Source organism: Mustela nigripes, chromosome 4 (genome assembly GCF_022355385.1).
Source record: "Mustela nigripes isolate SB6536 chromosome 4, MUSNIG.SB6536, whole genome shotgun sequence".
NCBI classification, from domain to species: Eukaryota; Metazoa; Chordata; class Mammalia; order Carnivora; family Mustelidae; genus Mustela; species Mustela nigripes.
The window spans coordinates 174449402-174473483 of NC_081560.1; the positions used below are offsets into that span (position 1 = coordinate 174449402).

Genomic DNA, 24082 nt, shown 5'->3' on the forward strand with positions numbered 1-24082 from the left:
TGACCTGTAGAAGCAGGTGTGGGATCACAGGCTCATTATAAAATCTGCAGTGGGGTCTGTGTTCAGGGAGGGAGTCACAGGGCCAACAAAGCATGGAGAAATTCCTCATGGGTCTTAAAAAAAAAATTTAAAAGGCAGGGCCCACTTGATTTATTCTGTCTCTACCTTAGGCATAGGAGCAACAACTTATACATGCATGTCTTTAAAATAAATTTGCAACAGGCTAACCTTGGTCTCTTAATCGAAACATTGGGTGCCCTGTCCAAATTTCTGCACCTCACCTAGACTCTTCAAATTCACCTGCAGATAATCTAATTCATCGAAGGGCAATAGCTTTCTGTTGGGTCAAAGAGCTGACTTAAGCTTTTGATTTAAATCTGGTCACTTTTGATTTAAAAACAATGTCCTAACCCTTTGGTGCTGCTGGCATTTTCTCCCAGGTCTAATAGAGACAAATCTTGTTACGGAGCACCTTTCCATTTCACAGACCAAAACATCTCCCCCCACGTGGAGAATGACCATTCCTACCACGCTGAGGATCTATTTTCCATGGTTATTGCATTTCCTGGGCTAAATTACTTTGGCACATTAAAATTCCATGAGAGTAGGGAGGGAAAAAGTGTCAAATCAAATCTGGATTAGGGGTGGTGATGGTGGGGGCAAGTAGAAATTCAATTCAGTTTTAAGTTTCCTTTCAGTTTTCTCATTGATTAAGAGCTGAGAGAAAAAAATGGATTTTTCTAGGGATTCCTGGGCTCAGGAACCCAGGACAGCAGGCAGGTCTTGGTATCCACAAAGCTCTTGGTTTGGGAACCAGGGTGCCTGGGAGTAAGTTTGGCTGGCTGGGGACTCAACACTGCAGGGGGGACTGTGTCCCATCACCCCTAGGCCAGGGCCTCTCCCTGAGGTCACAGGCCAGTGGGACCTGCCTGGCTGCATGAGAGGAGGCCCAGGTCCCACTGGAGGTGCACTTGGTGCTGGGGGCAGGTGGGGTGGGGAGGATAAGGTTGCGATGTTCTCAACTGGAACTGGAAGTGGCTGAGCCACACCCAGCGTCAAGGTCAAGATTATTTTAAAGGCCCAAAGTTGATCTTCATGAGTTCAGAGAGCTCCAGACAACCTTGTTGTGGGTGGGTTCCAGAAGCTGGATCCCAACCCAGGCTAACAGCAGGACCCCCAGACCACTCTCCCCTTCCGGGTCCCTTCCTGTAGCACCATGTAAATGCAGAGAACTGTCTTTCCCAGTACCCGCTTACCTTCTGGTAGAAAGTAATGACCTTCTGGTAGAAGGACCCACAATGGGCCACCTTGGTCATAACGGAACCCTTGTCATCAGTGACCTGACGTCATGTTCCAAGTCAGCTCAGTCCCATGCTGGGAGTAGCTCCAGCTCTGGCAATGGTGTCTCTGTAAAAAGTTTTCTGTGGGAGGGGTGCCTGGGTGGCTCAGTCGGTTAATTATCTGCCTTTGGCTCAGGTCATGATCTCAAGAGTCCTGGGATCGAGTCCCACATTGGGCTCCTTGCTCAGTGGGGAGCCTGCTTCTCCCTCTGCCTTCTGCTCCCCCTGCCTGTGCTCTCTCTGTGTGTCAAGTAAATAAATAAAACCTTAGAAAGAATTCTCTATGGGAACCCCTGTGTCCCATCATCCCCTACAGGCAGGGATCACCACGGGCTGATGGTTTCTCTCCTCTCTTCCCCCTGTGCCCGACCATCTGCTGGCCTTGACCTGTCCTAGTGCCACATCTCTGATCCCTCCATTCTGGGGCCTGATTCTGGCCTCCTGCCAAGAAAGGGAACTGGCGAAAGGGAACTGGCGTGGTCCGAGCTCAATGCTATCTCTTCCGCTACTTCCGTGCACTGGGTTACTAGATACTCAAAACCACAGCTCAGAGGCAGATGTTCTCAGGAGTCTCATTTTTCAGGTAAAGAAACAGATGTACACGGAGGTTAAACAATTCCCCCTCAAGGCCCACAGTTAGTAAATAACAGAACTGGGATGGGAGCCCAGGTCTCTAACTCCAAAGGTCACTGACACTTCACCTAGCAACTTCGGTCCTTCCTTGCAATGCTGGGGTGCAGATTTTACAAGACAGCATCAGACTATTATTTATTGTAGACTTTGGAAGATGAGAAAGTGCATGAGTGTGTTGCATATGTATGTAGGTGTGTGTGTGTGTGTGTGTGTGTGTGTGTGTGTGTGTGTTAGGGCTGTTGAGGGGAAATAGAGGGAGACTATCAGAGCCAAACACAAATATCCTCCAAGAAGGGGGCAGGGGGCCCATGCAGGAAAGCCCCACACCCGTCCTACTCCTCCGTGGAGATGGAGCTGAAGGAGGGCGGCCCCTCACCCTTCGGTAGACTTGTTTCCAGAAGCCTTCATCTCCGGGGCTTTCTCCATAGGAGTCCGGGGCTATGAGAAACACTGACTCGTAGACCGCGGGGGAAGTGTGTCACCTTATTTGCCAACACTTCCTTCCAAAAGCTGTCTTAAAACACAATGAAATCAATGTCGCCATTTGTAGGAAACACCCCCATTCCATGGAACTGCCTAAAAATGATGTTAAATTTGAAACTCTTCATCATAATCCTCGGAAAAACAATGGCTCTGGAAGACCTGCCCCCACCCCAGGTCCATATTTTCGAGCCAGCCCATAAGCAGTGGGAGGGAAGCCCAGAAAGAATAATAAATAAAGGCTTAGCTGGGGTGTCAAGCAGCTATGATGCAGAAAGTTTACATTCTAGCAATGGGTGACAAAAACTTGAAAAATTGAGGGCTGTTGATTCTCAATTTTCTGCTTGTGGCTTCCGTGGTTTGCTAGGATCGTTATTATCCGTATTATTACTATTATGAAATTAATGTCCACTCGCTCTATGTATGCATACGTGAGGTACAGCCGGCCTTCCCCAATTTCCCTACGGCCCCCTTCTGTCTGTTCCGAGATGTATCCAACCATTCTAGACCTGTACAAAGGAGTGTGGGCGTGCATGCATGTACATTTTACATAAATAGCATCGTACTAAAATGCTGTTCTGCCCTGGATATTTTTTCCCCACCTACGCCTATATTGGGGATATTTTATAGAATATAAATAGAATTTATATTTATATTTATATTTTAAATATAAATATATAAATATATAAATATAAATATGAATATTTATATATTTAAATTTATATTTGTTTGTATATAGAATTTTCTTTTTTTAAAGCTGGGTGAGTTCAATTGCATGGACGTTGTGTGGTATATTTTTATTTCTATAAGCTTCTGCCACTGCAATTCAGTGGGACTGTGATCAGGAAGGCTTGGGGAGAAAGCAACAAGGGGGCTGAAGGCTTCCCCACCAGTACTAGGACCCATCCCAGCCTCTCTTCCCGTGGCCGCAGGCAGAAGTGATACAAGTGAAGAGAAAGGAGTGGCCAGCAGTAACACGGGGAGGCAGGGGGAATGTTCTGGGAAGTCTGCCATTTGCTTAGAATTCCAATTGCTGTCCAGAGAAATACTTCTTGATAAAAAGATAAAAGAATTCCAGACCATTGTTATATATTTTTCTTTACTCCCTCTTGCTCTGTTTCGGCTCATGATTATAGAAAACAAGCTTACTTCATGGCGCACCTGGGTGGCTCAGTTCGCGTGAAGCATCAGACTCTTGGTTTCAGCCCAGGTCACCATCTCATGGGTGGTGGGATGAAGCCGCGCTCAGTGGGGAATCTGCTTAAAGAGTCTCTCCTGCTGCTCCTCTCCTCACTCGTGCTCTCTCTCTCCCAAATAAATAAATCTTAAAAAAAATAAATAAAGTAAAACAAACCAAGTTTACTTTAAGAAGGGTAAAACTCCTGTAAAAAAAAAAAAAAATACAGCATGTCCATAGCTAAAAGTGCTCGGTGTTTTTTAGAAGCCTGCGAGTGGGATGACGCTGGGGCCAGCCTGCTCGGGTTTGAATACCAGCTCTCCCTGCTCCTAGTCGTGTGGCCTTGGGCAAGTCATTTCAGCCCTCAGGGACTCAGTTTCCTCATCTTTAAAATGAGGACAATAAGAAGTGTCTCCCCATGGGGTGGTGTGAGCTGAAATGGGTTTCCATATATCAGGCGCTCACGGTGGGGTCTGGTACCCAGTCGACACTCCATAAGGCAGAGTTCCTGGGGCAAAGGGCGCAGTCCCAGGGTCCAAAAGACCCAGTCTGGAGCAGCAGCTATGCCCCCTGGGAGCTCCGAGCTCTTGCGTGAGGTATTTCAGTTATCTGAGCCCCGGGTTCTTTGTCTGGAACCGTAATAACATCTACCTTCCAAGCCTGTCAGAAATGAGAGCCACGATGGTGCAAATCAGGGCTGGCATATCTGCCTCACGGGGCTCTTGGGGTACTGAGCGCAATAGGACACGGAGTACATGCACATAGAGGAACTTAGAGGAAGGACATGGTACACTTAGCCGTCCCGATCATCACCACATAAACCAAACCACCTAAGACCAGTATGGGACCAGTATGCTGGTCTCTCCAGGCCTTTGCTGGGGCTCCAACAGAGACCTCTCACCCACGGTGCAGAAGAACTCTGGGTAAGTTCTTTCTGCTCCATTTCAGTGTCCCAATCATAAAACGAGGACATGGGTTACCTGGCTCAAAGAGTAGTAATGAGTACTCAGTGAGCTAATACACCTGACACATAGCAAGCGGGGGAGGGGCAGAGGGAGAGAGAGAGTCTCAGGCAGACTTCCCACTGAGCACAGAGCCCTGTGTGGGACTCGATCCCATGACCCCAAGTCATGACCTGAGCCAAAACTAAGAGTCATACTCTCCACTGACCGAGCCACTCAGGCACCCCGACTTGTTACTTCTTACTGTGGGGGTCCCAGCGAGCTTACCAGCACCCACCTCTGACCACCGCAAAATAATGGAGACAGATTCTCCTGCCCTGGGTCCCAGGTTCTCCACAGCCAGCAGAAAAAGTTTGTATCCTCTGAGCTTCAGGTTAGGATGATAACTGAGAAGAGAAAACAAAATCAGTCCATCACACATGCTCGTGCTCACACACATACACACACACACGCGCGCGCGCTTTTTAAAGTGTGGCCTAAAGCCGCTCTCAGTGAGCAAATGAGATGTGTACTTTCTCTTTCCTTGAGCATGCTTGAGGAAATTGGGATGCTTAACCTATCCCCAGCGTGGACACTTCCTGAGACACGTCCGCAGCCCACAGACAGGCAGCTTTTTTTTTTCTTTTTTAAGATTTTATTTATTTATTTGACAGACAGAGATCACAAGCAGTCAGAGAGGCAGGCAGAGAGAGAGAAGGAAGCAGGCTTCCCACTGAGCAGAGATCCTGACGCAGGGCTCGATCCCAAGGACCCTGGGATCATGACCTGAGCTGAAGGCAGAGGCTTTAACCCACTGGGCCACCCAGGTACCCCCAGACAGGCAGCTTTGGCCCTGCACCCCCAAATCCTCGCCATGGGTCTCTCTCACAGTGTGAGCCAGCAAAATTGGTTTCCCGCTTTTGTGCTCAGTTTCTTCATTTAACTCACTCAGAGCAACAGGTCTGGCTTGTGGCTCATCAGCCACTGGGCAGTTAGGAGGGGTTCACCGATGACTCAGAATCAGGAGCGTTCAGACCTTCTGAGTCTGGGTGGGGGTGGGGAGGAGGAAGAGGCCATCATGCTTTTCTCCCCTCAAAACACATCAGCATGCATTTTGAGGACACCCAAATGAAGCAGTGACTTGTTTTCTAAATGCGGTAAATGAGAGCCTGCTTATTTGGGTCCCAATTGTGTGTCAGGCACGGCACTAAGCACAGGATACAGTGCCTGGCCAGAGAGAAGACCCGTGCCCTCGGGAAGCCGACAGTCACACAACATACACGCAAACACATTAAAGAGAGCATGTAAGATTCTAGTTAGTGAGGGGGAAGGATGCTCTGATACTAATGTGTGTTCGGGGGTGGGGAGGTGCTTCTCCCCATCAGGCAGTCAGAAAAGGCCCCTCGGACAAGGTGGGCTCTGGGCTGAGTCTGGAAGCCTAAGAGGGAGCTCGCCACAGGAAGAGTGCTGGGGGCGGGGCTTGTGGAATGGCAGGTAGCACTCCAGGCCAAGGGATCAGCAAGTCCCCAAGTCCCAAGGCCATGAAGACTGTAAAGGGCTTAATTTATTTGAAGTACAGAAAGGAGTTACTAATCATGTTACTGATGCATGCTAGAAAGGAGAGCCTCTTAAGTATCCCAGTAAGAGTGATTGCTCTCTTACGCCGACCCGTTATGTTGTTTGGCACTCTACAGGCATGACTTCAGTTAATCCTCACCATTCTATGAGGTGGATGTCATATGTTATGTCAATGTTATGACTGTCTCCATTCCACAGGGAAGGTACCTGAGGCAGAGACAGGTTAATGCACTTGCTCAAGAGCACACCGCTAGAAAGTGTCAGAGGCTGCTTTCAAACCCAGGGCTGTCTATCTCCAGAGCCCATTCTCTAAACAATAACCCAAACGAAGGAGCCAGCCCACCTGGAAGATGCTTCCAGAACCTTCTCTGTGCCTCATAACACTATAACATCCGCGATTTCACTTTAGATTTGAAAAAAAAAAATGACTTTGTTGTTGGTGATGCTTTTATACATCATTAATTTTACACCCTGTTTCTTTCTGCTTCTTACATCCATAGAAAGATGAAGAGTTCTTTGTTGTTGTTTTTCTCAAATAATCTGCTTTGCTCATTTGTCTCTCTAAACATAAGCAACAGAAGACTCTTTCCTACTTACTTCTGGTAGCCAGGGACAGCCTCTAAGAGTCTCTTGAAGGAAGGCTCAGTCATTGTTGGTATATTTCACACTGACAGTGACAATGAACTGGGATTTGAGTCCATTCTCTACAACCTTCCAGTTCATCCACTCCATCCCAGGAGGAAGTCCCAGAGTGACCTCCAACATTCAAATATGTTTCCATCCCAGATACCAGAGCCTTCTCTAGAACACATCACCAATTTTGTGCCTGGGTGGCACAAGTGTCACACAGGTGTCATATAAGTAGTTGTCCTCCAGTTTTGCAGTTTAACAAGGTCAAACACAGGGATATTCCACTCTAAGCCCAGCAAGCCAATAACCTTGAAAGGAACCAAAAGGATGTCTTTCCATAATTCAGTTTATGCTACACTCAAACCCCATGATAAGGTATCTGTATAATCTTTGGCTTCTGTAAGTCTATGGGTCATACTGGACCCTCTCTTTTGGGATATTGATGACAGTGTCTTGGATCCATCTTGAGGATGCAATACCTCAAAGGACAAGAATAACCACAAGAAGCATTTATTGACTGATTCATTCCTTATTCACTTTTCAATACTTTTCATCAGGAGCCCATTATTTACAACCAACTTTGGAGACCTTGCTCTTAAAGGGGCTTATGATCAATTATTAGAGGAACTAAGATACAAACAAATAGTTTCAGAGTTAAATATACCTTTCAATATTCATAGGCTATAGACTTATAGGGGTTAAGAAGTTCCTTCTGATTGGGGAATTAGGGGTATGAAGGGTGAGGGTGGAGAAGTGAACAAAGATTCCAGGGCATTTGAACTTGACTTTGAAGAATGGGCAAGCTCTGGACAGCTGGAAATGTATCAAAAGAAAAATTTCAGAAGAGACCAAGATCCAAGTTCAAACGTGAACTTCATCTGACACCCGCCACTCATGACGGTTCTGCAGTATTTTTGAGAGTAAGGGCTAAGATGCTCCTTCCTAGTCTGCCTTTGCATCCACACCTCTCTGAGTGCAAGATACCAAAGACTTCCACAAAGCTAATCCCATTTACTAAACAGAAACAAGTCATTTGTTTGTCTTCTCTGCTTGTCCCAGCTTATTGCAATCTGTCATACTTCACTCTTTCCCACTGACCGTTAACGTCACTGAATAGTTTACTACACACACGAAAGGGAAACCTACAGAAACAAATGATGTTTTTCTGCTTGAAACAGAACATTCATTTTTCTACTTAATTTTCCTGAGCCCTGTGGCTGACAACATTGGAGGGAATGGTACGAGTCTATACACAACAGCACCATGTCCAAATAATCGACAAGTTTGTTAGCGAACCTCTGCCTAACGAGTACTGATTTGACAAACTTACTTTCAAGAGAATGTTAACCATTCTAATTACATGGTCTAATTACATATCAAAGAAATGGTACCCAAACCCTACAGAGTTATTATCTATAATAATGTCATCCCTGCCAAGAGATTCTTCAAGTGTATCCCATCACCTTTAAAACCATCCCTTCTAAAGACAAACAGCCAAAGTTTTTAGAAGGCTATCCTCTACTTCTGTTGCTACTGGACATGCTGGTCCAAACAGGGCAGAAATCAGTTGTCTCTGGACCTGATTGGTGAGAATAGCAACAGACTCCTTAATGCTGCAAGTTGAGTTGGTGTAAGTGAGTTTCCAGCTGAAGTTTCTGAGGTCCACTGTCACTAGGTTAATCTTGTCCATGGCAGTCTAGAGGGCTGCACCCAGCCTTTGCACACTGAATGAACGGGAGATGTTCCAGGGGGCCTGGAAGCCCACAGTGAGGTTGGCAGCCTCAAGCCACATCACCAGTATACTGGTGAAGAGTGTCAGAGCTAGTGTTGGGTAGAGAGCATGACCTTCCATCCCCAAACAGAGCCCAGACCTGAGTGAAGCTTCAGCTCCTAACCAGGGAGCCATGGATGGCATCTAACACCTGTATCACTGCCGAACTCAGATGTTCAGCCTCCTGACCACTCATGGCTGGAGCTTAAATGGTAGTGCAGAGTTCCCTGAGAACCACAGCTTGCTTTATGTTCAATGCCATTGGTTAATCAAAACCTTCCCTTTTCAGAGTCTGTCCTAACACCTCTAGAAGCTGCAATCTTGGAGAAAGAGGCTGGGGCAGGGAGTCAGCAAAACCCTGGAAATGGATCCAAGTGACACCACTGACAAACTTCATGGTCCTGGGAGGGTCACAGTCCCATCCCCCCATCCTCCTAACACCCAAATCTCTCCTCACTAGTAAGGGAAAAATCAAGAGAACCACTCTAATGTAAGCAGATGGCCTAGGCTGGAGTTCTAATTCCACCACAAATTGTGTGACCTGTGACATATTACTTCCCCTCTCTATGCCTTCATTTCCTGATCCCTAAAATGGGGGTAAAACTGTAAAGGGACCTTCACCCAAATGACGTGGTGAGGATTGAAAGCAACCCAGTGCCTGACAGTGGCTGGGCGAAGAACTATTTCATACACATTAGACGACCGTGGGGGTAACGATGATGATAGTGATGACTGATGATGTTGATGATATCAACATCATCAGTTCTCTGTTGATTAATTACATATGAAGTATTACATAGGTAATCATTTACATATGAACTATTACTTCCCATGAAGTAATATAGGATAGCAGGCCCCTTAGAAAGCCATCGCTATCCCCAGGTGAGACGGCCTAGCCACCAGCTGGGCAATTGCTCATCAGTAGAAAAGATTCAGTTTCCTCCTACCATGGGCTTTCTTCCATATTCCACTGGCAGGGAAGGAGCTGGCATCTCCTAGTCACCTCAGGATTAGTAGACTTGCTATGGTTCTCAGGGCTTGATCTAAGGACCACCTACATCAGTGTCTCCTGATGACCAGATGGATAGGTTCAAGGGCCCCACTGCAGACCCTCTGAACCAGAGGGTTGTCTTGAGTTGACCCTGGAAATCTGCATTTAACAGGCCCTCATGTATCCCTATGTACACTAAGGCTTAAAAAACTTTGAGACAGTTTGAAGTGGGGGGGGTAGCCAATGACTATCCATCCTCTGGTTATGTTCCTTCAGTAGCAAGCTTCCCTCCCTGCCATGGGATTACTGAGTCTTAGGTCTTGCCAACCTCATAGGGCTGTTTCCAAACCTGTGGACTAGAGGGGTTAGCTTTTCTCCAAACCAAACTCCTCAAAACTGGTTCTTCACCCAGCTACAGATTCTCTTTCTCCTCTACTAGGACAGCTCAGGGTCAAACTGGCAAATCATCTGAGTCTAGACTCCCATGCTCTAACCATAGTTAGGGTTCCATGGACCTTTTTGACTCAGATGGTTACCAGATATATGTGGCCCTGAATAAGTCAGTTACATCTCTGCCCTAATTTCCTCAATTTCAAAATGACATGACAACAGCCCTCTCAGAAGGATGTTGTAAAGATATTGTGAGATTATGTAATTCCTTAGCAAGCTGCTTCCCATTTAGCAGGAACTCAATATAGGAGCATCCTTGATGGCGATGTCATTGAACCGGTCATAATGTCAAAGCAAGGATTCTAGAAACAATGTCTTATTACATGCTCTGCATCCCCTCTCCCCCTCCCACACAAACTTCTTAAAACTTACACCCCTACTCTAGATAATTTTAGATTCTTTACATTTACAGATAGTCTTTCTCTGAGAAACTCTGAGGCCAAGGTGAGTGTGTGGGTCCCTCCTTGTATCCTCAGATCCAGCACACTGTTGGGCCTTTAAAGTAATTTTTAAAGTAATTTTTGTATTCTTATATTTTTTAATATATTTATATTTTGAGTAATTTTTGTATTCTTATATTTTTTAAAAGATTTTATTTACTTATTTGAGAGACAGAGAGAGCACAAGCAGAGGAAGGGGCAGAGGGAGAAGGAGAGGTAGAAACAGACTCCCCACTGAGCAGGGACCCCCCCCCCTCCACCCCCAACGAGATTTGCAATCCCAGGACCATGAGACCATGACCTAAGCCAAGAGCAGCCACTTAACCAAGTGAGCCACCCAGGTGCCCCAGTACTCTTTGTAATGTGCTTACACGTTGATATGGTCAAAATCAGAAGAAGATAACAGTGAGATTCGGTGTTGGTGAGAGTTTGTTTAATCAACAGACATACACTGCTGATAGGAATGTTAATTGATAGCAGTTTTTCCATATGCATCCAAGTCTTAGAATATACACATTTTTGACTGAGAAATTCCAATTTGGGATATTTGACCTGAATAAAGATCATATGATAAAATTTAACTACAGTCAAAAATCAGACACAAACTGTATACCTGAAACGAACATAACCCTCTATGGTAACTATGCTGGAGTTAGAATTAAAATCTTAATTAAAAAAATTAAACACAAACTTTCTATCCAACAGAAGGGGCCTGGATAAATAACCTGGCATGAATCCATACGATTGAGGATGACACAGTCATTCAAAATGATATTTTAAATGTACATTTATTGACTTGGAAAAACAGTCACCATGTTTTAAGTAAGGAAGCACACTGTAAAAACGACATGTGCAGGTGTCCCTGGGTGGCGCAGTCAGCCAAGCATCTGACTCAATTTTGGCTCTGGTCATGATCTCAGGGTCATGAGATCAGAGCCCCGTGTTGGACTCTGCACTAAGCACAGAGTTAAGATTCTCTCTCCCTCTGTCCCCCGTCCCCCAGCCCCACTCTCTCTGTCTCTCTCTCTCTCAAATAAATACATAGATATTTTTTTTAAGAGACATGTACAGTATTCCATTTTTATTTCTTAAAAAGGCACACAGGCAGCATAGCAAAGATCACATACACCAAACCACTCCAAGTTGTTCTCTCTGAATGATAGAAATCATATTGGGTGGTTTCTTCTCATTTAATTTTCATGTGTTTTGTCCTAATGTCTGCAACGAAGAAGAAAAGTGAAAGTTTTAAATAATAGTACACTCTATAGACTTGCATTTGTGGAGTAAAAGTACGGGCTTTCACTCCTGCTGTCTGAATTCTCAGATCAGGAGAACCTCACAGAGGTCTGGGTCCTCACACCACTTAGGCACCTGGCTTCCCTCCGTGGGCTCTAGGTATTCCCTGTTGAGCTCAGTCCCTTCCATTCTCCATGGCCTTCAGAAGGGGAGAGCATCAGAGGTGCAAGATCACCACCAGGAAAACAGTTGCCATAGTTACAGACCCACCTACTTTGTGTGAAGTGCTTGATTGGCTGGAGTGGAAAATCCTGAGGTTAAAAGCAGCTTGGGGTGGGGGTGGGGGAGTTTCTGAAGGGACTGTGGTCGCTGAGAGGGGCCACACTGTTCCGCACTCTGCTTCTCCAGGCCTCCTCCCTTCTAGGAGCTGGAGTGGTTGATGGGGGAGGCCACGTGGCTGCACGCCCAGCAGAGGTGCAGAGTTTGGTTTCTTATGTCAGTGGGGGTGGTGCTCAGACTCAACACGGGGCTCTGATCTCATGACCCTGAGATCATGACCAGAGCCAAAATGGAGCCAGCAACTTTAGCCCATCTCTGCTTTCTGAAGAGATTATTATGGAGGGAGGGTTCTTTCTGCCTGGTTTATGGTTTCCTCAATCCTGGCCAGCCTGTGCCGTAAACCAGACAAGCCAGCTGCTCAACATCCACGATCAGATAGGATGAGCTGATCCAGGGTGGGAGAGTTTTAGTGGGATCTCTGGCTTCTCTCTAGCTGCCTTCCCTTTCCTCCTGCTCCCTCCACCCCAGCTGCCTCTCTTCAGCTTGTAAATCTGTGCCTTACTCATGTTTAGAGAAAAGGTAAAGGTTTGGAATGTGTGAATTTGAACTTGTCCAGAAGCAGATAAAGGCGTGGAAGTACAAGATGAGCCCATAATCCCCCTGACGGAAAGACGGAGCGGGAGAGGCAACCCTCCCCCTGTCCTCACAAGCTCTCTCACATCTCCTTGGGTGTTTTGGGAAAAGGCATCAACCAACCTCAGGTTTTGCCAAGTAAATAAGACTGGATTTGAGCCTCTGTTTTCTTACTGACAAAGTGGAAAAATGCCGGGGGAAGAGCCCTTTGACCTTTCCTGTTCCTTGTTCTAAAACCCTAGGGCTCTGGTAGGCTTATAATTAACCAAGTATCCCATGCTGGGATATGGTAGCATGTTCCTTTCAGGTCTGCTTACAGGTTTGCCAAGGGAGCGTCCCTGAAGATCTAGCACACCTCGTACTAGCCCTCCCAAGTATGAGCAAGTAAAAGTCAGCTAGTACCTGTCCAGGTGTCCACTGCAAACTTCCTGCTGTGTTCTCCACTCTTGCAAATAGTGGTGATGCTGTCAGCGAATACATAGTCAAAAAGATAGTAAATGTTTGAAGAGTCACAGGACAGTGGAGTAAAGGTTGAACTTGTATAAAGGGGGGAGACTGTTTCCTAGAGCGGAAACAAAGCAAGTTCCTTGGATCCAAAAGCCACTCCTTTAGGTGATCATGCAGACGCCAGTCCTAGAAGCCAAGGAGGGGGCACTGACCTTGGCTTCCTGACGATAACACGATGCTCGTTTCTGAAAATGTTTACGTGAGGGGCCAACAATCTCCTTTCACGGCGACATGACCTTTTATGTTCTTCAGCACCTGATATTTATCCTGGGAGGGTAAAGACTCCTCCCCGCTGGCTTTGACGTGTTGTTCTTTCTCACACCTGTTTCCACCAGGAATGAGTCGTTGCCCCCTGAATGGGGCCTCTCACCGTGTAGGGATCCTTCACCATACTTTGAAGTTTTCTTCTGGCGCTGCGTATAAGCTCAAATCTAGCAGGTTGGTTGAGCCTGAACCCCCGTATTTCTGATTTGAATATTTATTTTGTGGTCTTTGACCCTGTCTCCCAGATTACCACTCCCAACCCCCTACAAAGTCTTAGCAAGAACAAAAACATCCAGAAAGTGGAGGGTGGGGAGGGGCAGCTGTCTGCCCACTAATCAAAGATACTAGATGAGTAACAGTGAGGTTTACTTCCCAAGCCAATTTCAAGAATGTTCTACGTTTTCTTTTTTTTTTTTTTTAATATTTTATTTATTATTTGACCGAGAGAGAGAAAGATCACAAGTAGGCAGAGAGGCAGCCAGAGAGAGGGAGAAGCTGGCTCCCTGCTGAGCAGAGAGCCCGATGCGGGGCTCGATCCCAGGACCCTGGGATCATGACCTGAGCTGAAGGCAGAAGCTTAACCCACTGAGCCACCCAGGCACCCAATAATGTTCTATGTTTTCCAAGAACACCCTCATGGCTACAGTGTCTCAAACACTGAGCAAACAAAGTGTCCTTGACTTAATACGTCTTTCTCTGGCGAGGGTACACTTTGAACCCATAAGCATGATCTGCTTCTCCATCCGATCAGGGGCCTGTGTGGCCCTAGGCTTGTCGTCTGAGCAGCTCCTCTCCAGCCTGTAGCTATCGAAAGCCAGGCAGGATGTCCCTTCTGCCTCCTCCACCCTCTTCAGCTTCTTGTCAGGAGAGACCAGAACCCCTCCCACTTCCTGGTATTTCCGCTCCACTCCTCGTGTGAAAAGTTCCCAAATAACTCTTTAGCCAGGCACTCAGGGCTATGCTCTCTGTGCTGTGAGCCCAGGGGGCCAAGACTGCAGGGCAGAGGACTATATCCTTAAAGGCTCGGTGAGGGAGGAGGTGTTGACCTACCTTCTCCCCCTCCCCCCAAGGAATTGACGCCCCCATTGTGTTGATTCCTGGGCAGTGAGGACTGTGTGTGGTTCCTGACTCGCTGTCCTGGAGGAGGTCGTGCAGGAAGATGGCTGGGACCACTGGTCTCGAAGGAGATTTAAACTGCCTTGGACACGTCAGGGATTGTCTAAGCCACAGGTTTCCTTATTTTTAAATACCCTAATGAGCTCACGTGAGGATTAGATGAAGCAACAGAGGGACGCAGGACACAGAGGGTGGTGCCTGGCGTGGAACCAGCCAGGGAGTGACAGCAGGTTTGTAATACGGGACTGTTGCCTCAGTCAAGGTCATGACCTCTGTCGAATGGGGGCTACAGAAAGGAGAGGTTCAGGTAAAAGACCTTGCTGTCTTCAAGTTCCTCCGGAGCCTCTGTGACATGTTCGTGGCTGCCACTGGGAGACACCACTTGTGTTTCTATTCTAAAGGCATTAAGGCCGAGGACCTTTGGTCTAAATCGGTGTTGCCCGAGAAAGATACAATGCAAGTGAAACACGTAGCTTAAAAATCCTCAGCAGACTTCGTTGTAAGAGGAAAAGAAGCAAGGAGAATTACTTATCTAGCGTATGCTGGATTTTATCACTTCACCGTGTGATCAGTATGCTAAAAAAATGGAGGTGTGACACAGTTTTCTTCATGCTAAGTCTCCAGACTTTGGTGTGTGTTTTGCACACATCTAAATGTGGACTTATCCCCCCTTCCAGTGCTCAGGAGCCGTACGCCGCTCCTGGTGAGAGAAGCAGGCAGCACAGACCTTAAGCTTCTCTCTGAACGCCCTGTCTAACCTGCTGGGAAATAGTGATGATATTTATGGGGTTGTTGAGGGCTCTGGGAATTTAGAGCCGACACCTCTGTCAGGGATCTTTCCACCTTCCATCTGATTCTTAAACACTCTAGGAAACCACTTGCTGACAAAGAAGCAAGTTGTCTGTGTCACTGTGTGACAGCCTTGCTGACGTCATGAGACGTCATGAGACACCTGAGAGCAGGTGTACCCACCAATGCCCACATCGAGGCTGGTCACAAGCTTGGGACCCAGCCACGGCGAAGGCTGAGGGTCAGTACGTCGTGGCCCATCCGTGTGCTGTGGCTTACCGCTCTGATCTAAGTCTACTAGGCAGTTGCTGTGTGTGTATGGGAGTGGGGGCACGAGGAAGCTGGCATATCAGGAGAGAAGGAAAACTTCGTATTGCAAATCTGTACAAACACTTTTATGGTTCCCCAAGTGCTCGTACTTGAGTAACACTTCCTTCCCACAGAGAATGACCAAGTGGCCTCAAGAGCCTGGGTGCCCCAAGCCGTGACTGTCCACGACCTAAGCTAAGGAAAAGTGAGCTGCTCTAGCCCGGAGCTGGGGGCCAGCTTCCTGCAGGCGTGTGGTGACGTCCTGTGGGGCAGGATGGACAGCGGGGCCCAGCATGGAGCCGTGGGCACTCGCAGCACAGCACACCACCGAGCAGACCCCCTGAGGGTCACACAGCTGGATCTAGGGTGCGGTGGCCCCTTCTAGATGAGTGAAGTGAGGCTCCGTGTGGGAAATGATCTCAGCGGCAGGAAGGATATCGAGGCAAATGGAAAGCCCTTATGAGGAGGAAAAGTAGCTGTCATTCCACCCTTGGCATCAGACGCTTATGGCTGGCATTGGGTCCTGCTTCCTCTAAGACAACAATTCTTCATTTTCTTTGAGAGGCCAGTGAAAGATCCCAAGATAAATGCATATATACATGAATGTATATGTATGTGTGTGTATATATGTATGTATACATGCGTATATGTATATATACATATATATACATACATATGCACGTATACATACACACGTATACATACATATATACGTATACATACATATATACATGTACATATACATATATGTATGTATACGTATATATGTATATATATGCATGCTGGCAAGGGGTTCGTAGAATGGATTATAGTCCCAGGTACACACGTAAGCACTGGGCTCAAAGGTCCTTCAACTCAAAATCTGACTCTGAGACTCCACCAGCTATAAGCCCCATGCCTTGGGCAAGTTAATTGGCCTCTCTTAGACTTTCTTCTGCGGAATAATAACTTCCGCGTGGTGAGATTAAATGAGATACTGCAGACGAAGCTCTCAGAACAGCGCCGTCATGTGGGACATGCTCAGTAATGTTCCTGACCCCCTTGAAGGCCTTCAGAAAGGAGCTGCCATGAGAACCATAGCTTGCTACCTGAAAAGGTGTACTTTGAGTGCCATAAGGCTTTTGAAATGTCAGATAACCAAGGGAAGGGTGGGTTTGGAATCCTGATAATTGGAATGGCCAATTAAGGCACGCTTGTTAAGAGTTTAAGGAACTTTGCCCTTTCCTTTTCATATTTCAGTAGAAGGTTAAACTTCAAAGTCAGCTCTGCCATGTGGGAAGCTAAAGGTCAGTCCCCTGCAGACTTATTTGTGTCCACGTGCCATCACGATGTCTGTCCTGCCATACAGCCCTTCTAGGGTGGGGCGTCTCGCACCCATCCTCTCCAAGCCACCGTGAATATGTTAACCTGAGTAGGCTCCGCCTGTAGTCCTGTTAACCTGAGTAGACTCCGCCTATAGCCCCAGGGCTCTGCTCTTTCTCCTTCCGTCACATTGCCCTACTTCTAAAGACTTGAATTAGCAGTCAAAACTGGCTAAAATCCTGCCTAAGGAAGTGTTCCCCATACCACAAATCATAACCATCTGGCAGGTCTACTTCGAGGGCCAAAAGATGTTCTTGTCTCAGGCCCCAACAGATACCCAAGGTTTGGGTGCTGAAGGTGCTGTCCCCACATATACCTCACAGGTTTGTTAGATAATAGTGGAAACGTCTTCTAAACTGGGAGAAGCTGTAGAAATGCACTGTGGGGCTACCCACAGTCCCTTGTGGCGTTCCAATAGTGGGGCTCGCGAGAGGCCAGGGGTGGCTTGGTACAGCGTTGCTCCTAATGGGTTTCCCAGACCAGCAGCGTGTCTGTCACCTGGAATTGTTAGAAATTCATATTCTCAGGCCCTCACCCAGGCCTAGGGAATCCTAAGCTCGGGCACCAGCCCATAAGTTGGTATTGTAATAAGCTCTCCAGGGGCCCGTGTTGTTCGCTAAAGTCTACAAACTCCTGGTTTGGAGCGTCTTCCTCTACCAGGTCTGGCATTAGTAGGTTGCTAATGAACACAGCTGGGCAGGGGTCCAGCCAGATGAGTCCAGCTGGCGTCCCCGGTTCTCATGGAACATGTTCTTCGGTTACCACTCACAAAGCCCTCTTTCTTCAGGTGCTGAGGCTGGACTAGGGCTGTGTGCCATGAAATGACTTTAAAGGGTTAATGCACCTCAGACCCGGATGAGAATCTGGCCGACTGACAACCCCTCCTTCACACAGGAGTCTGCAAGATGAGATATTGGCTTCTGACTTTGATGTCATTGGTTGACTGACTGAACACAGTTGAAGAAACCCAGTGCAGTATGACCACCTATTTCTGGCAGCCCAGGATCCAGAAAGCGGTCGAGTGTCTGAAGTCTGCTGGTGGTTAAATGAACACGGGTCAATGAAGCAGAATCCTAGCCAGGCAAAGGCACTGGGGTGACTGTGTGGGGCCAAGATCAGGTGTCGCTTTCATAACGAACTAGTTGTATAATTCTGGGTGATTTCCTTCACCTGAAGGGCCTTGGCCCTCACCTATAACACAGAAACTCAAAACTTTCTTTTGAGTAGTGGTGCCCTGCAGTCTTGAAGATTTTAGAACCAGAAATGGTGACTAGTGACCTCAGCATGCAAAGAGTGAGGGACACCTGGATGGCTCAGTTGGCTAAGCGTCTGACTCTCAGTTTTGGCTCAGGTCGTGATCTCGGGGTCATGAGCTGGAACCCCGCGTTCAGATCTGCGCTCAGCATGGAATCAGTTGGAGATTCTTTCCCCCTTCCTCAGCTCCTCCTCCCACTCACTTTCTCTCTCTAAAATAAAAATAATAATAATAATAATACCTTTTTAAAAAAATGGAAAGCGAGAGCAGAGGTGGAACCCTGATATACTAGCAATGTGCTTCTTCAAGCGCCTTGCTAAACTGTGGGAGGTGAATTCTTCCCGAGATTCTGCATTCTAAATACAGCCCAGGTAGGCTTGTCCCTCAGTCTAGATGTTAGAATGATTCACCTTATTTCGTTGTCTTGGAAATGTTCTAATTATGCAGGGGCCACTGGCCCCTTCTAGCCGGAGTCTGGTCTTGAAATGCAGACCTCTGCTTATCCAATTCTTAAAGTTATAGTTTGAATCAATCAAAGTGCCTTCCCATGTCCTTCTCAACCTCAACTCATGGGCTTTATAAAGGTTTTGCTTGTTAAACATCAGCTTTCGGGGCAGAGGACTGTCTTTCTTCTTCTTCCTCCTCAACCCTTGCATAACGATCTCGGTTTTAACCTTTTACCAAATTCTGTGCTTGTCGCTGTTGGAGGTTACTCCAATGTGTTTGAACAGGTAACTTCTACCTTTGAACTTCTATCGCAATAGGTTCAAAGGTTCCAGGGAAGCTTGTGGGTCACTCTTGGGACAGGACGCATTGGCTTCAGATGTGGCCTTGTTGCAGGAGCTGTGGAAGGGGCAGAGGTGTCTGAATGAACCGGTACAACCAGCCGTGAGGGGGCATTATCTGGACGCGGCAAGTGAGTGTATTCTTACAAGGTAAGCTGCAGTAATGCTCCCTACTCTAAAGTTTATACATTTATGGGACAGCTAAGGATGGGGAGTGGGAAGGTGAGACGCAGGTCTCTTCTCCGTCTAAGGGCTCTTTTCCAACGAGAGATTACCCTTGGTTAAGTAGTAACCTCCGCTGACCTGCGTGGAGGCAAAGGAGAAACCAGTTGTAAAGTGGTTGGAAATGTGAAAGCTGGCAGGGGGTAGGTCTGGGAGAGAAAGTTGTTAATTTCACTAAATGGAAACTAACACAGAGTTAAAAGCCTTAACTAAGGGTTAGAGACTGAACCAAGCTGCCTGTCTACATCTTTCATTCAAAACTTTATCTGTCAGAATGGTTACAAAGGCTATCTGCCAGCTGCTGATGGCAGCAAATCGCATTTGGAAGGGACTAGGGGAAGAGAACCCTTAGTGGACACTGTCTTGAGTGCTGGAGTCTATATTAGGTGTGTGACTGTGTGATCTGCGTTTCCTCATCTACCTGCCACCTTCTGTGAGGCAGGTGGTATTGTTCCCTTATCACAGGTGAATAAGGGGCTTTGGGGCTGTTCACAGCACGCCCAGGGCTACCTACCTAGGAGGCGATATGGCTGAGATTAGAGTCCCATCAGTCTGTCCCTCTAGGCTGCTGCCGCCTGATGCGGAATTCTCGTCTGTTTCCAAAATCTTCCATTATCTCCTGAAATCTTGGGAGTGTCACTTATGTGCACCTAGGATAGAAAAGGAATGCGACTCCAGCTGGACTTTTTAAATGACCGAGGTACTTCTGAACTTGGGCATCCAGTCCTGAAGGAAGACAGGAAAAAAAACCCAAACAAACAAACAGAAAAGTTCCTCTCACTCCAAGCTCTTCATTTAGCTGGTAAAAGAAGCCAGCACTCTGGGTGTTAGAATAGCTGAAACTTGACACCTAGTCCGCTCTGGCTGGAGGGAGCTGCTTCTTAAAGGAATGAGCTCCTGAAACTAAACAAAGCCAAGGTTCCTCCAGCTGTGAGATGACCCAGGAGATATAGATTGGCAAGGTGGGCTAACCACCTCTTCCCACACTTGGTCTCTCTTCCATGTCTAAAGTGGGCTCCTGTGAGGCCAAGGGATCAGCTGCCATCTCTGAGATTGCAACATAGCTCACCCTGGCTTTTTTTTCCTCCCCTAGTTTGGAGGTGTTTAGGACTTCCTACCTGTAGAGAGTACGAGTCCTAACCTAGCTCTGCTAAAGGGCCAGGACTTAACATAAGCCTTTTTGAAGTGACTAAGGCTGGAGAAAGTTGCTTCATTCTGGGGTGTTGGTTGTGGGGGCAGGTGGGAGCAAGAGAACTCATGATTTCGGCCTCCAAATTTAGGAAGCTCTCGTGCCCTTCTGTGGTCCCAGCCTTAGGCAAGTCCAGTGAGACTCCTGCAGGTCCTGATCTCCTGCAGACGAATCTCCAGAACACTTCCAGGGGGTCTACACATTCAGAACAATTTTCACAATAACACTAAGAAGCGATTTGCCTTTTTCTGTTACCGGCTCACGCGGGTACAGTGGGTTTTCCAGAAGCTGCAAGACACGGGACCAATCAGACAGGGCATGGTGTACATGCTTGTCGCCTTCCTTTCAGAAGGTCCCAGTTTTTAATTTGGGGAGGTGAGAGAGGCAGCAGACTAGATTTGTGGTTTATGTTTTAAGGTATGAGAGGGATGAGCTTATAGGTCTGAGGAAAAGAACACAGCCTCTGGGTCTGTGTCTGGTGTTTCCTGACTTGCTTGTTTTGTTGACTTTATTGGAAGTGCCTGGGGACAGAGGCAGGTGGGGGTGGGGAGGCACAGGGGTTGGAGGAGGGTGACCCCGTGCCAGGTGCCCCAGCATCGGGAGGGATGCGAGGGCTGAACTCCCTGCCCTGGGAGTTGAGGGGGGTGGTGGTGTCCCCTTCCTGGCACAGGCCCTCTGCTTGGGGCTCCTGCAGTTTGTTTGCTTGCTCTGTCTTGGTTTCACGGTAGTCAGACCCTGGAGGCAAAAGGTGATTGTGGGCTCCCGGCAGGCTCTTGTTTCAGCCCTAGGGCTAGGGGTTAAGGCTTTGAAAAGGAGCCAGGGCAGCCTGGGCGGCTGTTCTCCTCCTGGCCAGAACAGCTTCCACTTTCAGTTGTGAGAGAAAAACCAGGAAGTGAGGTCCCTGAGCACGTTAGAAAGCCCGGCCATGGCCTGACTCGGGACAGCTCAGGCAGGGCACTGTGGGGGACACTCGGAGCCGTGACCACCTGCCTGCCGGGATGCTCTGAAGCCAGCCGGTCCCTGGAGGAACCGGGGCTGAGGGAAGAGGGCCAGAGATTCTGTGCCAGGAAGAACCCGGAGCCAGGAAACTCCGTTCGGAGGAAGCTCTGAGAAATGCACCCCTCTCACAGGGTAAGGGGAATGTCGGGGGCGGGGGGTATTTAGCAAGGGGTCTGGTGAGCATGGGGCAGAGGCTGAAGGGGCACCCTCACCCCCAGCTTCAGCCCATCTAGAGCCTGCCGGGTCCCTGGCACGTGTCAGTGCTCCCTCTCTCTCTCTCTGTGTCTCTCTCCCTCTCTTTCTCTCAGATCTCTAAGGGACACCTTTAAACCTTCTTTACCAGAAGGCACAAAGGGAAGGAAGAAGTGGGGGGGGGGGGGGTGGATTGGATTTTTTTCCTTCTCCTGCCTCTCTTGGGGGAGGAGGACTACACGAGAGACCTCTTCAATTTTCATTGTGAACATTGGCTCCTTCTATGGAGAGAGGTAATGAATGAGTGGAGGATAGACAGTTTCTGGATGAACTTAGCTCTGTTTCATGGGTAGAGCCACAAGTTGAATCTCAGACGGACTTCAAGGACCCTCAAAGAGTGAGCTGGAGGAAGGACCTCCCTGGTTGGGGCTTATTACCTTGGGTGGGTATTAATCTGCTGCGTGGTTTGAAAAGGCAGATTGAATCTGGAGCTCTAACATGTAGGTGACTCGTCCTTTCCATCAGCCACAGAGTCTTAAAAGTAGTGACATTTAATTTTGAAAAAGATTGATTTAGTAAAAAAAAAAAAAAATTAATGGAATAATTGATTTCACTTGACCCCTCCCTTTCTATTCCAGCATGAGAGTAACTCTGTCGGGGTCCCCTCCAATGGATAAGTATTTGAGATGAACACAGAATAGTCTTGGAAGAGGCAGGGTAAAAATTCTTGTAGGCATCATTTGTGTGCTTGGCACCATGAAGAGAACAAAAAACAAAGGCCACAAATGCTTATAAAACAGGCAGATTAAAGAGTTAAATAGATGATATGCAATAAGGTGCAAGGTGGGGGTTCTAGCAAAATGCAAGGTAGGTGTACCCCCAGGTAAACACATTCCAAGTTAATTTAAACACACACACACACACACACACACACACACTCCAGTCCAAACAGAATGTTTCCGCCAGGTATTTCTCTAGGTCCTGACCTAAAGTAGTCTTCTCCCCCAGGCTATATTCTAACTCCTCGAGGGCAAAAGCACTGACTAGAGCATCAGAGTATCATCGAATGCTTAAGTGCTAAACACACAGTGGGGGCCACAGATTCTATAGGGAGGCTCGGGGTCCGAGAAGGAAAGAAAAGATGGAAGATGGAGCCATGGTCAGCACCAGCTCCTAAGAGCTGCTCTTAACATTTCCTTAAGACAAGCTTATGACGTGGATGGTTTCACCATGTTAACAGCTGAGGAGGCTCAGAGAAGCGAAGGACCTTTCCAAGGTCAGACAGAGATCCAAGGTGTAGTCCATGTGCTACTGGAAACCAGGCTGCATCCACTCCTGTGAGGAGTTAGTCTTTCTTCAGATTTCCTAGAAAATCGTATTTGGACAAAGATTTTCCTACGTGGGGACCTGGGAAGATACTGAGTTCACTTTCGTATTAGTACTTACAGATGGGGACATTTTTCTAGAGCTGCAAATTTGACCCCTTACATTCATTCACTATTTTCTGTGGGGCAGTGCTAGGACTTTTTTGGAGGTGGGGGTTGGGGGGTTGAGTTTATCTTTGAATCTTCTAAACAGTCCTGCAAAGCGGGTTCGTTGTTTCACAGATGGGAAAACTGAGTCTTAGCTGTAAAGAAACTGGACATGCTCTGAAAAGGTTGAAACTGGGATTTGAACTTTGGCTTCTGTGGTGACGGAGGCAAATTTGTCTCCATTCCAGATGAGTCTAGAGGTGCCTGGGTGGCTCGGTCACCTGAGGGTCCCGCTCTTGTTTCAGCTCAGGTCATGATCTCAAGGTTGTGGGCTGGAGCCCTGCGTCCAGTCTGCTCCTCCCCTTCCCCTCCCCCAGCTTGTGCTCTCTCTCTCTCACTGACACACATACAAATAAATAAATAAATCCTAAAAAAAGAAAAAAGAAAAGAAAAAAATATCCAGGTGAGTCTAGTTTCGTGCCTTGACGAAAGAACTAGAAACCGGAAGAAACCTTTTTTAAGAACCCTCCCATTTCAAATCCTTAGAGAAAGCAAGCAGACGGGTGGTGCCAGGGTCGGGAGAGGAATGCAGAGTGAGTGCTTAATGGGCACAGGCTTTCCTTTGGGGGTGACTGAAGTGTTTGGGGACTAGACAGAAGTGGTGGTTGCACAACAGTGTGAATATACTAAATGCCACGGAATTGTTCACTTTAAATGATGTTATATGAATCGCACCTGCGGGGGCAAAATCTTCCTACCTCCAGGCAGGTGATCTTGGGCCAGGACCCGGCAGCCAGTGAGAAACCAGGAATGAGGGTTGTGCTCCCGCCGGTCTCCTATTGTTGGCCAGCAGGTGCACTGACCCTCACTGGGTGTGCAACCCGAGGTGATTTTCAGGCATGATGACCTGTCCCCAGCAGCCCCGAGTCAGCCAGCATTGTTCTTGTCCCACTCTGCTGTAAATGCATGAAGGGCTTTCTCTCCCCAGGGCAACCAGGCATCTGAGTCAAAAGAGGACTCTCTCACTCACTCTTCCCCTGGA

General features: G+C 47.5%; 1 protein-coding gene and 1 pseudogene across 3 annotated transcripts in view; one reads left to right on the forward strand and one right to left on the reverse strand.

The window, feature by feature from the left end:
• LOC132016481 (guanylate cyclase 2G-like) overlaps positions 1-8631 on the reverse strand; it is a 35378-nt pseudogene extending 26747 nt beyond the window's left edge.
• A 10351-nt stretch (positions 8632-18982) lies between these two features.
• The window catches only part of ACSL5 (acyl-CoA synthetase long chain family member 5), a 45494-nt gene continuing 40394 nt past the window's right edge, over positions 18983-24082 (forward strand). Inside the window, exon 1 of one of the 3 annotated variants that reach the window (XM_059398576.1) lies at positions 18983-19116. Coding sequence is in view for 1 of the 3 variants with exons in the window: in XM_059398577.1 (XP_059254560.1) it covers positions 21491-21508 (18 nt within the window). In the remaining 2 variants the exon portion in view is untranslated. Of the gene's footprint in view, positions 19117-21098; positions 21509-24082 lie in introns of those variants that run through there. The other 2 variants (XM_059398574.1, XM_059398577.1) reach the window with 2 other exon arrangements.